Source organism: Cetorhinus maximus, chromosome 13, assembly GCF_964194155.1.
Source record: "Cetorhinus maximus chromosome 13, sCetMax3.hap1.1, whole genome shotgun sequence".
Taxonomy (NCBI): Eukaryota; Metazoa; Chordata; class Chondrichthyes; order Lamniformes; family Cetorhinidae; genus Cetorhinus; species Cetorhinus maximus.
In genome coordinates this window covers 115,828,033-115,843,126 of record NC_135891.1, presented here as the reverse complement: position 1 = coordinate 115,843,126, position 15,094 = coordinate 115,828,033, and the positions used below count along the sequence as shown (strand labels likewise).

Below are 15,094 nucleotides of genomic sequence, written 5' to 3'. Positions count from 1 at the left end.
GGTTAACATCCCCCAGTTCCTCAAACTGCACTGCCTCAGCCAACTCTTTTTCTCTATATCGCTGTTCCTTCACTGTCGCTGGATCAAAATCCTGGAACTCCCTCCCTAACAGCACTGTGGGTATATCTACACCACATGGACTGCACTGGTTCAAGAAGGCAGCTCACCACCACCTTCTCAAGGGCAATTAGGGATAGGCACTAAAAATATTGGCCTAGCCAGAAACACCCACATCCCATGAAAGAATAAAATAAAAACAGTGAGGCTGGGAGAGAAAATTTAAAACTAACTCTACTGTGCCACCTAGTGAACAGAGCCTGCAATTGCATTGTGAAAGTTGACATAGCAAATTTGAATGGGAATAGTGACAGAGCAATTGCAAATGTGGACACAAAATAATAACCAAAAGAAGTTGTGAAGCAGAAAGTAGAGGCATATGCTGTGTGTAAGATTTTTAATTAAATACAAGTTGACCTCTCTCAGCAATGCATGTGGGATGTCAGTACAAGGGTAGCTATCAGTTGAAATAAGGTTAGAGAGCAAAAATAATTAGACGAGGGCATGCAAACATAACTCAGTCCCAAATTTAAAGTCCTTATTTTTAGATAAAGCTTTGATCTATATTATTTAGAGATGAAAAAACTAGAAGTTGTACCGATTTGTGAAGCAAAGAAAAAGACTTGGCTGAAGCAGCGCAGTTTGAGGAACTGGGGGATATAAACCTAACACAATATCACCATCTCTGGTGGGAGTGTGTAACTGTCACATGATAGTTTACATAGGAAGTCTCAATTATAAATGTGGGCACAGGAAGTTGCCATGGAAAAAATAAACAGAAAAGTGTGACAAACATATGACAACAGGAAGGGAGGTTTTGTAGGTGTTTTTGAGTTTCTGTCTTCCTCCCTGATATTTTCCTCTGCTTCTGTCCATTTCTCCCCTTTCCCTTCTCTCCTCCACCCTTCTTTACTTCCCCTTCCCTCTGTATTTTATCTCCTCCCTTGTTTTCTTGTATGAGGTGTAGTTAGTGTCTGGTAGGGCGATCATTGGGCAGGGAGCTTGAGAAACAGAGTGATGGGTTACACAGCTTCTGACAAAATATTATTGATGCTAAAACATTACTCTCTATCTCTTTCCACAGATGCTGCCAGACTTCCTGAGTATTTCCAGCATTCTCTGTTTTTATTCCAGTAAACATATTCCTGATGAGTTGAATGGGTAAAGTGAACAGAGAGATTTTAATAGCTGAACTTTTGTGGCTTTATAAACAAGACAAGGCCAAGTGTGGTTTCCAGATGATGTTAGACTAGATGCTGGGATAAATTGGAGCACAGTGTAATTCAATTCCCATTTTAAAGTCATAATTGACCCATACTATTATTTTTCTATTGTAAATTCCTATGCCTATGTTTATAATGTAAGATAGAATCACAGAAACTTAACAGCGCAGAAGGAGGCCATTTAGTGCTTCGAATCTTCACCGACTTGCTGAAGGAGCATTCCACCTAGTCCCAATTCCCATTACCTTGCACATTCTCTCTTTTCAGATAACAATCCAATTCCCTTTTGAATACCTCGATCGAACCTGCCTTCACCACCCTCTCAGGAAGTTCGTTCCAGACTCCAAGCACCTTCTGGGTGAAAACATTTTTCCTCACCTCGTTTTTACTCCTTTTACCCATTATTTTGAATCTGTGCCCTCTAGTCCTTGATGCTCCATTGAGTGGGAACAGTTTCTTACTATTGACCCTGTCCATACCTCTCTGGATCTTGAATACCTCTAGCAAGTCTCCTCTCAGCCTTCTTTTCTCCAAGAAAAACAGACCCAATCTCTCCAGTCTATCCTTGTAGCTACAGTTCTTTATCCCTGGAATCATTCTTGTGAATCTCCACTGTACTCTCTCCAATGCCTTTACATCCTTCCTCAAGTATGGCGCCCAGAACTGGATGCAGTACTCCAGATGAGGCCTAACTAGTGTCTTATACAAGTTCAACATGACCTCCTTACTCTTGTGCTCAATGCTCCTAATAATAAAGCCTAAAATACTATATGCTTTATTAACTGCTCTCTCAAGATGCTCTGTCACCTTTAATAACTTATATACATACACACCTAGCTCCCTCTGTCCCTGCGCCTTCTTTAGAGACTCTCCATTTATTTTATACAGTCTCTCCATATCCTTCTTGCTAAAATGAATCACCTCACACTTCTCTGCATTGAACTTCATCTGCAATTTGTCTGCGCAATCCACCAACATGTCTATGTCCTTTTGAAGTTCAAGGCTATCCTCGTCACAGTTAAGAACATTTTCAATCTTCATATCATCTGCAAATTTTGAAATCATGCCCTGAACACCACAGTCTAGTTCATTAATATATATATAGTAAGAGCATGGATCCCTGTAAAGTTTTCACAATGTAATTACACCCCTTTCTCTCACCTTCTCTCCATCCAATCCCCTTGTTTGTCCTTACCTCTCCCTCTCTCTATCATTTCCATCCCCTCTCTCTGTCCTCTCCTTTCCTCTTCTCCCTAGCACTTCCCTCTCTCACCCCCTCCTTTTACTCTTTCTGTTCATGCCTTCACCACTTTCTTCTCTCTCTCACATCCTTCTCTCCTCTCTACCATTCTCTCTCTTCTCACCCTCCCTTTTTTCTCACTTTCTCAGGCACCTCTCCCCCTTCTCTCTCCCTCCTCTCTTTCTCCCCTCCTCTCACCCTTCTTTTTCCCCCCTTCTTTCACCCCTCTCCCCATCTCTCTCCTCTCTCCATCTGCCCTCTCATCTCTCACCCTCCTTGCTCTCTCTCTCTCTCTCTCCTCTTGCTCCCTTCCCATTATTTCTCTTCCCCTGTCTCTCCTTCCCCTCTCCAACCTTCTTCTAACTTTCTTCTCTCACCCCATTCCTCTCCTCCCCCCTCTCTCTCTCCTCTCTCCCCTTCACTCTCCCCTCCCACACTCTCCCACCTTGCACCCTCCTCTCCCTTCCCCCATTCTCTCTCACCGCCTGTTAGTTTGTGGTTACCCTTGATGTGGGAGTTAGAGGAACACTCGATATTACCAGTCAAAGTTGGTGCTTTGTAATCCTTTACCTGGGGCCCTCAGTGAACCAGTCCACAGAGATAAAACCTTTTGAATTCTTGAAATGCCAAACAAAGTTTGGAGCGAGTTTCTGCTGTCGATTCTGACATTGCATAATGTAATACCAACGAGTGCAAAATTCGCTCAGAATAATAACACAGGTTCTTGTGATAAATATTTGCTCATTTCAGATTGATTTTATTGGAAGAAAAAACAAATCAACCAACTGAGAAATCATTCATAAATACAAAAAAAGGGCTTTCAAATGCAAATTGCCATTTAAAAAAAATATATAAACATGATATAAATACATTACATTACAGTGCCTGGAGTCTGATCTCTCCCTCGAAAATTAAACACACTCTGGTGACAGACGATCGCTCTGAGTCTGCGCCTTGGCACAGCCTCTAATAATTTGGGTGCATTTCAAGAAGGCTCAGGTGCTGGCCCTTGAACTGCAAAGATCACAGGGATTGCACACTCTATGAGTGAAACACTGAATCCCTTTCACATTGCAGGGGAGCAAAGAGCTGGCTGCAGAGAGGCACAAGGCAGAAAACAAAATGTGGAGAAGGAGTGGGACCGGTGCCCAGGCAAAGGCAGAAAGGAGTTAAATAGTAATGTGACCGCACCATTCAGTCTGTTCCATCAAGTCTCCGGTCTCAGTTGCAAGGAAAGGCTGGAGAAATTTGGGTTACTCAACCTGTAGGTGAGGCATGTGTCAGCAGCAATGAAATCTGAACCCTGACACGTGTCAGTGTCCATGGGAACTGAACCCCAACATGTGGCAATGGGATAACAACCCCAGCATGTGCCTGTGCCAGTGGAATTTGAGCCCCCACATGTGGCAGTGTCCATGGAAACTGAACCCCAACAGAAAAATGACAGAATAAAACTCAGGACAGAAAACAGGCTCCCTTCTCCCTGACTTTCTACCTCAATAGAAAAAAACACACAATTCCAGCTTGAAACATTTGAGAGAGAAGACCCAAGGCTCTGATTCTTATTCGTTGAAGAATCAAAATATCACACACACAGATGTTTTCACCCATGAAAATCCAGCAAAGCTGTAAACACACACCATCCGAAATTTACAAAGATTAATTGCAATGGTGGATTATTGAAATTGGACCAACCAAAACAGGTGATGTCAGAATAAGTGGCTTAATTTAATCAGCATAATTTATTCATTCGGAAAGAGACGCAGGAAGAGAATGTGGAAGAGGAGAAGTAAAAACATGGTTAAACGGCTACGATGGCTCAAAGCTTAATCCTCTCTCTGTTTAGCATTTGTAACATGACGCGCAATCAGCTCAGCACAGTTAAAGCACAGAAAGAAATTTCATAAGCATCACTTTACCCTTGCGGGAAAGGTTCAACACTCCTTTTTGCATTAATTTGCTCACAAAGCCACCAATGTACTGTTTTTTTAAAAATTCATTGTATGTCGCACTTTAGAACCTTCAGATGACAAGATAAGACACTGGATCGATGCCAGTGATTCTCCAATCAATTTTTGACGTCTCTTCATTTGTAAAACTTGATTTAAAAAAAAATGCCCCCTGATCTTTGCAAAGGCTAGCTGGGGATTCAAAATATGTTTACAAATACTGGCCCGATTTCAACCCCCACCAACACCCCCCTCCCCCACACCCCCCCCCCACCACCCCCCCGCTTCACCTGGTGGAAATCAAGGGGGAAAGTGGGAGACAGTTAAAATGAGAGCAGTCACATGCGTTCCCAGCTCTCTGATCCCTCTGCCTTCCTGCCATGTCCGGCTGATACCCCACTCTGCTGAGTGGGCGAGGCAGTTGGCTCTTTCTTTAAACATGCAGATCAAGACCACAAACTGCTCACAGGCCCGAGTAAGGGGGCAGTAATGGATTACAACCCCTCTCGACACCCACTCCTTCCGCATACTCAGGACAGACCTGCCAATGAGGGGGAAATCAGGGCCAAAGAGATGCCATCCTTGAGCTACCCTTACATCCTCCCCGTCACTCCTGACAATCTCTAACCAGCTGCCATCCCCCACCCCACCGCCGCCCCTGCCCCCACCCCACTCCACTCTACCCCATTAACTGACTGCAGCTTCCTGTTTTGGAATTCCCTGCTCCCACCCAGCAATCAGATGGCAGGAAAGACCAGGGGACCTCCTGGGCACGAGGCCCAGCCTTTGACATGGGTTCTGCATTATCCAGATAAATCACCCACTCAGGGGCTCCTGCTCAATCATTACAATCGGCCTGTTATTCTGTAAATAATTTCATATATTTGAACTTTACTTTTTTTAAGAAAATTGCTAATTGCTAATGCCTTACTGTGACTTGTAAACTTGTCACATTCTAGCTCGGTTAGACCAGCAGAGGTTTATCCCCACCTGGGCAATAAGATCAGGTTTGCAAGAGGTTTGGTTGATTTTTATCCTCGTAGGTGAAGAAGGAGTTTGGGAGTGCAGGGGGCTGGTGGATGGAATCAACCTCAATTCCCATCTCTGGTAGACTTCCCTGTGACTCCCACATGGGACGTACTCTTGTCTGCTGAGGACAGGTTTGAGCAGAAATCTAGTTTGTTAACATACGCAGTCATGAGGAAGAGCCTGCTTGGGTGATGTGTTAGTGAGCCTGGTCTCTGGATCCCACAGAGGGGTCCATGCATTCGAGGGAAAAAGGAGGGGCGAAAATTGAAAAAAGGGAATGGAAGGAACTTTCCTGCCTACAGAACAACAGTCACTGGACTTCAGTCATTCATGACTACCCTAGTTACACACATTGCAATTCTCTCCCTAAATTCCTCCACCCCTTACCTCTCTCTCTTCTCCTTGAGGATTCTACTTAAAACCAACTTCTTTGGCCAGGTTTTTGGGTTAATCTTCCTAAAACTTTCTCTTTCTTTGGCTTCACGCCTATTTCTCTCTTCCTTATGCCTCAGTGTTGTGTCTTGGGACCTTTTTCTGTCACATATTAAGTGAAAGTTGTTTTGGCTGTTTTGAATGATGTGTCGACAGATTGGGTGGGTGTGGTTGAGAGGCATTAATCATTTGGTGGGACTAAGTTACCTGAAGCCAGATGGTAATGGCTGAACCTGATTTTAGAAAGCTCTAGCAATGGAAATGCCTCCAGTATATGTCGTGTTTGTGCTTTCAGAAGAACAGTCAGAATATTCACGTTGTTAGTACTCATTCTGGATCAGAGAAATTCTAACCTCTTTCCCCTGCTCTCCCCGCCCCCCAACAAATACAAAGCTATGACCATTCTTGAAAAATCCTATCCAAAAGAAATTTATCACCACCTCCTCCCATCTCATTTCCCTTTGTTAGTTATAGGCCATTTCCAGAAGGGACCTGTTGCCACCCCATTGGGTAAGGGAACTCAATGCTTTTTTAAAATGTATTCTTTCATAGGACATGGGTATCACTGACTAGGCCAGTATTTGTTGCCCATCCTTAATTGCCCTTGAACTGAGTGCCTTGCTAGGCCATTTTAGAGGGCAGTTAACAGTGAACCACATTGCTGGAGTGACAGGTAGGCCAGACCGGGTAAAGACGACAGATTTCCTTCTAAAGGACATTAGTGAACCAGATGGGTTTTTATAACAATCGATGATAGTTTCATGGCTACCATTACTGAGAATAACTTTATATTCCATTTATAATTAATTGAATTATTTATTAATTGAATTTAAATTCCAACAGCTGCTATGGTGGGATTTGAACCCACTTCCCCTGAGCATTAGCCTGGGGCTATGGATTACTAGTCCAGTGACATTACCACTACACAAGGGGTGGGGGAGGCTCGTGTGGAGCATAGACACTAGCACAGGCCAATTGGGCTGAATGGCCTGTTTCTGTGCTGTAGGTTCCATTAATGTTCGGAGATGGATTTGCCTTGAGATTGGTGGGTTTAAGCTGCCTATTTTACCAGAGGTGTTAGAGGGTAAAGTGTGCATGGCACCTGACACCCTTGTTCACCCAATGCAACTGACAATCCTGACAACTAATCAGACTGGCGTTGATGGCAAAGCCGTATATTCCAGAGAATGCCAGACTCTTGGTTGGAAGGAGATGCATATTGGCAAGCGAGGGTTGTACGAGGGTAAACTTGGGGTGTTAACATGAGACAGGACAGCAAAGGAGTCCGGAAATCAGGCTCCAAAACTAATATTGTCTCAGAAGGTCAGTCAATTAACAAAGCTTGATGATTTCACTCCTGGTGCAACCTCGCTTGCAACAAGTCTTGCCCAGTCCTGCACTGCGCTTGGATCGCGAAGACTTTTCTTCCAAAGGGACAAGGAATGCTGAAGCTAACCTTCTTCCTTGTTCCTCATTCGAATCCTCACTTGACCCCGCAGAGGCTCTGTGACCTTCCAAGTGAGGAAGAGGTGTCTCACTCTCCCCAACCGGAGTCTCGGGTTCTGTGTCTTCCACCTCTTCGGTCTCAGGCTCCTCGGTCAGTGATCTCAATGGGCTCTCATCCAGTGAGTCCAACAGGGCACCTTTAATGTAAAAGCAAGCAAACATATTATGCACTAGAGTAGGTGCAAGAAAGGTTTTGCAATGATATCACCTGAATCGAGTGGTTAGAACTATTAGTAACAATAGCTTTCATTAGGGTAGCTCCTTCAATATAATGAAACATCCCATGGCTCTTGACAGGAGTGATTATAAAACATGATATGACACCAAAGCACATAAGGAGATATTAGGACAAGTGACCATAAACTTGGTCAAAGAGGTAGGTTTTAAGGAGTGTCTTAAAGTAGGAAAACAAGGTGGGGAGATGCAGGCAGGTAATTCCAGAGCTTGGGCCAGGCAACTGAAGGCATGGCCACCAAACGCGGAGAAATTAAAATCAGGGATTTGCAAGAGGCCAGAATTGGAGGAGCACAGAGATCTCAGGGGGTTGTGAGGGTTGGAAGAGATTGCAGAGATAGGGAGGGGTGAGACCACGGAGTGATTTGAAAACAAGTATGAGAATTTTAAAATCAGTGTTGACCAGGAACCAATGTGGTTCAGCGAGTAAAGGGGTGATAGGGAAACAGGACTTGGTGTGAGTTAAGACAAAGGGTTCAGTCTTCCAAATACATAATTGGAGGAAATTTCTGCTCATCCTGTACTGGATGTTGGATAAGCTGTCTGATAATTTAGCAACACTAGAGGAGTCAAGGGAGATGGTGGTGAGGTAGACCTTTACTCTGTATCTAACCCCATGCTGTACCTGCCCTGGGAGTGTTTGATGGGGACAGGGTAGAGGGAGCTTTACTCTGTATCTTACCCCGTGCTATACCTGTCCTGGGAGTGTTTGATGGGGACAGCGTAGGGGGAGCTTTACTCTGTATCTAACCCCGTGCTGTACCTGCCCTGGGAGTGTTTGATGGGGACAGTGTAGAGGGGGCTTTACTCTGTATCTAACCCCGTGCTATACCTGTCCTGGGAGTGTTTGATGGGGACAGCGTAGGGGGAGCTTTACTCTGTATCAAACTCAAGCTGACTGTAATTGGAAAGGATTGCGCTCCTAAAGAGCAACATCGTACAGCTTGATGAACTCACAGCTTCACCACAAAAAAAAAGCAACAGTTTTCAGTTACTAGTTGTTTCATTGTATAATTTACTTGATTTTAGGAGTGTTAAATTCTGAAGCCATTTTCCCTTATTTGCTCTGTGAACTGAATCTGCTTTTTTTTTTAATACTGTGTGTTTATACTCATTCATCCTCATCGACTTAAGCAGCTTCATCAATTTATCTGACCAGCACCTACAGATCTGATTGGCTAGAATATTGGATAAAACAGTGGAGAAGACAAATCATTAAGAGAAAAATAAGTTGAATATTTAGGTGCCTCAGCAATTCACAACTCAAACCCATGATGGAAATAGCTGTACTGAGAATGTAACGAACATGACTGAATTTCCATTCATTCATGTAGAGGTGACACAATTATCTGTTAGTTCTCAGGTTTCTGAGGAGCTGCTATTAAACTGGGACACACTGTTCTCATTTGCTCATAACTGGATATCTGTCAGGGTTTTTTTTTTCAGATGCAGCCTATTACAAAGTAGGATTTTCGTACTTTTTAGCCGCTTTAGCTGAATTAGTTAAACTGAAAGGTTAAGGAATGTTGCATGAATGTTTTGAGTTCTTCACAACCACAGATTTTCTAGCCTCACAGTCCAATCGGCAAATAACATAAAGATGTTATTCCAGGGCTGGGCTGAGGTTACATTGGCTCACTTGTCGAATTTGCCTGTGAAAATTTGTGGTGTTTATAACACAGGAGAAGGCTATTTGGCCCATCTGCTCCATGTCAATGTTTGTACTCCACACCAGCTCCCTCCCACCCTATTTCATCTATCACCACATCCTTCTATTCATTTCGTCCTCGTGTGTGTCCAGCTTCCCCTTAAATATATCTATTCTATTCACATCATCCACTCCCTGCGGTAGCGAATTCCACATTTTCACCATTCTCTTGCTAAAGAAGTTTCTCCTGAATTCCCTATTAGATTTATTAGCGACTGTCTTATAGTGTTGGTACCTAGTTCAGTTCCCCTCACACACAAGTGAAGATGTCTTCTGTATGATTACCCTATCACACCCCTTTCATAATCTTAAAGATTGTTATCTCTCAGTCTTCTCTTTTCTAGAGAAAAGAGCCCATGCTTGATAAGCCTTTCCTGATAAGCATGTCCTCTCAGTTTTGCTATCATCCTTATGAATCTTACCTGCACCATCTCCAAAGCCTTTATATCCTTTCATAATGAGGAGGTTAGTACAGCACACTGTACTCCAAGTGTGGTCTAACCATGTGTTCTGTACATATTTCATGCAATGTCTCTGCTTTTCAATTCTATCCCTGTAATAATGAACCCCAGTGATTATTTTTTTGATCCTGTTAACCTGTATCACCATTTTTTTTTACTCTTGGGCCCAAATGCACAGATCCCTCTAATCCTCTACCCCATTTAAACTCTTATCATACCACAATGTCAGATGATGACCATAAAACCATTGCCGATTGTTGTAAAAACCCGTCTGGTTCACTAATGTCCTTTAGGGAAGGAAATCTGCTGTCCTTACCTGGCCTGGCCTATATGTGACTCCAGGCCCATAGCAATGTGGTTAACTCTTAAATGTCCTCTGAACAAGGGCAATTAGGGATAGGCAATAAACACTGGCTAGGCCAGTGATGCCCACATCCCATGAACAAATTTTTTTTAAAAAGCACTAAACGTCTTCCTTAATCTCCCTACCAAAATGTAGCACCTCACACTTGACTTTAAATATCATACATTCCAACTTCACCTCCTTCATACTCTTTAATATTTGATCAGCTTTAACCAGGCTTTCTCTAGCCATGTTCTTTCTCTAGGCTGTAGAGACTGGGTATTTTTAAATCTTCCTTCACAATCGCTTTAGCCCAACATTCACTTCCTGCCCCCTTGAGCTGGTTGCTTCTCTGCAAACTTTCCAACACTTGCACATCCCTGCGCACAATGCGCTCAGTGTTCAGTTGCAGCAACATTGTAGTGATCAGCTGCATACCCTTTGCACCTCCAACCCCCCACACCACACAACCTTGCCAGCAATATCCACAAGAATGAACAGTGTCCAGCATAGGCAGCATGCACCTATCATCATGGAAAGGAATAAAATGACTTGCATTTTTATAGCGCCTTTCACAACCTCAGAACGTTCCTAAGCACTCTGCAGCCAATTAAGTACTGTTTGAAGTGCAGTCACTGTGATAGGAACATAAGAAATAGAAGCAGGGATAGGCCATTCAGAGCCTCGAGCCTCCTCTGCCATTCAATGAGACCATTGCTGATATAACTGTGGCCTTAACTTCACTTTCCTGCCTGTCCCCCATAACCCTTGACATCCTTCTCAATCAAAAATCTATCTAACTCAGCCTAGGGTATATTCAATGACCCAGCCTCCACTGCTGGCTGGGGAAGAGAATTCCACAGGCTAATGGCCCTCTGAGAGGAGAAGTTTCCTCCTCGTCTCCGTCTTAAATAGGTGACCCCTTACTTTGAAACTGCGTCCTCTAGTTCTAGATTCCCCCTCGAGAGGAAACATCCTCTCAGTATCTACCCTGTCAAGCCCCTTCAGAATTTTACACGTTTCAATTAGATTACCTCTCATTCTTCTAAACTCCACTGAGTAAAGGCCCAACCTGCCCAACTTTTCCTCATAAGACAAGCCCTTCCTCCCAGGACTCAACCTCGTGAACCTTCTCCGAACTGCTTCCAATGTAAGTATGTTCCCCCTTAAGTGAGGTGACCAAAACCGTGCAGCGCTATAGGTGCAGTCACCAGTGCTCTGTAATTGTTGTAATTGTGGAAGGCATTGAGTTTGTCCCCCCCTCCCTCCTGCTCCTTCACCCTAAAAATGAGCTCCCTCGTTTTGATTTCTCTGTGAGTGAACTGTGAAATGGAGGCTAAGATTGCCGCTCAACCTCTCAAATGAGCTCTGACACCCAAGCCCTAGGCCCCGCTACTCACTGTACAAGCTGCTCCTCTCGTCGTTTTCTTCAGGGGAATACCGCTTCCACCTGGAACCCCCACACGAAATGATGACTGCCCTGACAAAGTCACGGCCGCACAGCCTGGTAGCTGATTCCGTGGGCTGGGACCTGACCCCCAGGAGAAGCGTGGCGACGGCGGCAATCACAAGCCCGCCGGCAGACAGACGAGAGAGGTGCTTCATTCTTCTTCTGTCTCAGGGTGAAGAAAAGGGACCGGGCAAGCTGAAGAACAGCGGCGAGGCTGGGCTCAGAGCAGCGGCTTGAGCTCAGGAGCTTTCGAAGCTGTGCTGCTAGGATGGCAACTGCTCTGATCTGCTCCCGCTTTGTCGCTTGTCCTCTTATAATCGCCCGTTATCAGCGCTGGAGCTCGGTTGGCTCTTCGCCCAGGAGCTGAGGTGAATGATTGCCTGACCTTCGTAGCCTTGGCGCTGCTCGCGTGCGTGTGCAGTATCGGAGGGAGCAGGCAAGGATTCAGCAGGGCATCCTTGAAATTTTTTTGCTTGCTCAGCAGAATTTTAACTTTGTATTTAAACAAGCTGGCCAAGGCATCATATTTTTACAAAGCTAATTATTGCGGAGTTTCGGAAACGTGGGGTTGCTCAGTGTGGAGAGCAGGGGGTGGGGAGGGGGAGGGGGAGGGGGATGTAAAGCGCCCCCTGAAAATGTACGATACACTCAGGGTGACCATTGTGAACTGCCCGGGGCTGTGTTAGGGCCAGACCATTAACCTCGGATGGCCTTTCGCGATCTCAGGAGGTCCCATAACTTTCTCCAACCCATGAAGTGCTTCTTCCAAGCCTAGTCACTGTTGTAATGTAGAAAGCTCAGCACCCAATTTGCGCACAGCAAGCTCCCAGAACCAATGGTAATGAATAAGTAAGCTCTTTTTTTAGGTGTTTGTTGAAGGATAAATGTTGGTCAGGAACTCCATGGAGAACTCCCCAGCTTTTCAATAAAATAGTGCCATGGGATCTTTTTAAATCCGCAGACTGAGCCACAGCTTGATATTTCATCTAAAAAAACAGCAACAACAACAATAACTTGCATCTATATAGCACCTTTAACATGATAAAACACTCCAAGGCGTTTCACGGGGGGAGATTATGAAACAAAATTTGACGCCAAGCCACACAGGACAATATTAGTGTGGATGATCGAAATCTTGGTCAAAGAGAAAGATTTTAAAAAGGCACCTTCAAGGAAAAGAAAGACACGGAGAAGTTTAGGGATGGAACATTCCAGAGGTTCTGTCCCAGGCAGCTGAAAGCAGGGACACTGATGGTGGAGTGATTAAAATCAGCGATGCACAAGAAGCCGGAATTGAAGGAGTGCAGATACTGAGGTGGTTGCAGGTCTGGAGGAGGTTACAGGGAGATGGTGGGTTGAGACCATGGAGGGATTTAAAAATAAACATGAACATTTTAAAAATCAAGGCATTGCTTAACTGCATCCGATGTAGATCAGCAAACACAGGTGTGACGAATGAAGGGTGAAGAGTGAAGACTTAGGGTGGGATTTTCTGGCCCCAACACTGATGGACATTATTGTGGGTGGGACAGAAAAATTTGGAGAGCTGTTGTGTTGGGGCCAGAAAATGCCACCCTTAGTGGTAGTTCATGCTGCATAGCAAACATCAACCTAGGTTTTGTTGTCAAGTTTCTGGAGTGGGACTCAAACCTTCAATCACCTGATTCAGAGGCTTGAGTGTTACCCACTGAGCCAAGGCTGACACACTGGGCATGATGCTCACAAACGGTGAGAGTGGCGCTCTTTGGCAATCCAGTTTACACGTGTCTCTGTTCACATTCTCTGCTTCGTGGCAGTCAGTTGCCACTCAGGTTCTTCAAGCTGTGAGCATAGCTCTTCCTGATATCTGCTGTGGCTCAATGGATAGCATACTCACCCTTGAGTTAGAAGGTTGTGGGTTTAAGTCCCATTAAAAAGAAGATTTAATGAGGCTGATCTTTAGAGGCCTGAATGGGGAAGGAAGATTGGCAAAATATGCCTCTATCCCAACCCATGCAAAATCCTTAATAACATTTACCTGTTGGTCCCTATGACAGTAGGTGTGTTCAAATGTCTCACCATTGGTGAGCTCTTGTGCCTTACCAGCAACATGTGAATCCCTAATATTTGGATAGCCTTGAGTTGACCATTCAGGAATGGGAGGGGTGTTGGTGGGCAACTAAACCCTCCCTGCCAAACAATGGTCATGGCCCAATTTCAACTTTTTTTTTACACTTAGAATGAGAGGATCGTTGGCAAAGCCAACGTTTATTGCCCATCCCAAGTTTCCCTTGGGAAGATGGCAGTGAGCCATTGTCCAACTGCAGTCCATGTGGTGTAGGTATGACCACAGTGTTTCTTTCTTGCTCCGTGCACTCCTGCACTGTCGTGGGTTCAAGTCCAGAGCCCAACATGGTCTTTGAAACTGCTCAATGGTTGTTGCCATTCGTCAGCCAAGCCACCAGCCGGATCACCTTACCTACAATCACAATCAACTCTCCCTTTCAAAAACAGAAACCTTCTAACTCACCTGTCCTGCTCTTGTCCGCATTATCTGAGCTTTCCCTTCACAGATCAATGGCCAGGATTTTACAGCCCCTCCCTCCCGGCTGAATGTTACGGCCCCGCCGAACTGAATGGAGATTTAAATGGCTCACCGCATGCGCCAGGGGGAGACACACCGCATGGGGGGGGCGGGGGTGGGGGGGGGCATAAAATCCTGGCCAATGTGTCTCATTCCCCAATTTCCTCTCTTACTCTGGTGATCATTGCAGTGCTGAATCACTCTCTCTCTCTCTCTCTCTCTCTCTCTCTCTCTATCTCTATCCTTCCTAGGTGTAGGGCTTGATTTTCAGGTTTGGGAACCCAATCATTTTTAAAAATTCTTCCATGGGATGTGGGCGTTGCTGGCTAGGCCAACATTTATTGCCCATTCCTAATTGCCCTTGTTCGGAGGGTATTTAAGTGTCAACCACATTGCTGTGGGCCCGGAGTCACATTTCTGGCACCTGACACGAACGTGACACCACCTTTAAACGCAAATCCCCTAACTGGGCCGGAGAGGAACTGGGTACCCAGTTAGCGATCCCAAGCACTGGCAGGAGACGGGAGCTGACTCCGGACTACAACCCTCAAGGGGAACAATATAGCTGGGATTGCCACTGCCTTATGAGGTGTGAGATCGGAGAGCCGGCAGCTTCACAGTGCAGACAAGAGGTCAAGCGGTCAATGAAGAGGCAGGAAACCAGTTCTGGGAGAATAACCATTTGTTTCAAAAATGTTTGCTCAGAATAAGCTTGACTTAATGGCTCCTCACACTGCACCAATCACAATCCCACAGGCAATTGAATATCAAGCCCCTGGTGTCAATGGTCTAGACAGCAGCATGGCAGCATGGGTTTTCTTCCGTCAGAGTATTCAGTGTTACAGAACCAAGGTGGATTTAAAGTACAGATGAGCCACGATCTAACTGAATAGTGGAAC

At 45.0% G+C, this 15,094-nt stretch overlaps 1 protein-coding gene across 1 annotated transcript; it reads right to left on the bottom strand.

The window, feature by feature from the left end:
• Nucleotides 1-7,262: 7,262 nt before the first annotated feature.
• On the bottom strand, nucleotides 7,263-11,787 carry LOC144689112 (relaxin-3-like). The gene is made up of 2 exons (XM_078556255.1): nucleotides 11,583-11,787; nucleotides 7,263-7,573 (listed from the first exon to the last, which is right to left on the bottom strand). Exons 1-2 carry the CDS (start codon nucleotides 11,785-11,787, stop codon nucleotides 7,263-7,265), a joined length of 516 nt encoding a protein of 171 aa, XP_078412381.1.
• Nucleotides 11,788-15,094: the final 3,307 nt, after the last annotated feature.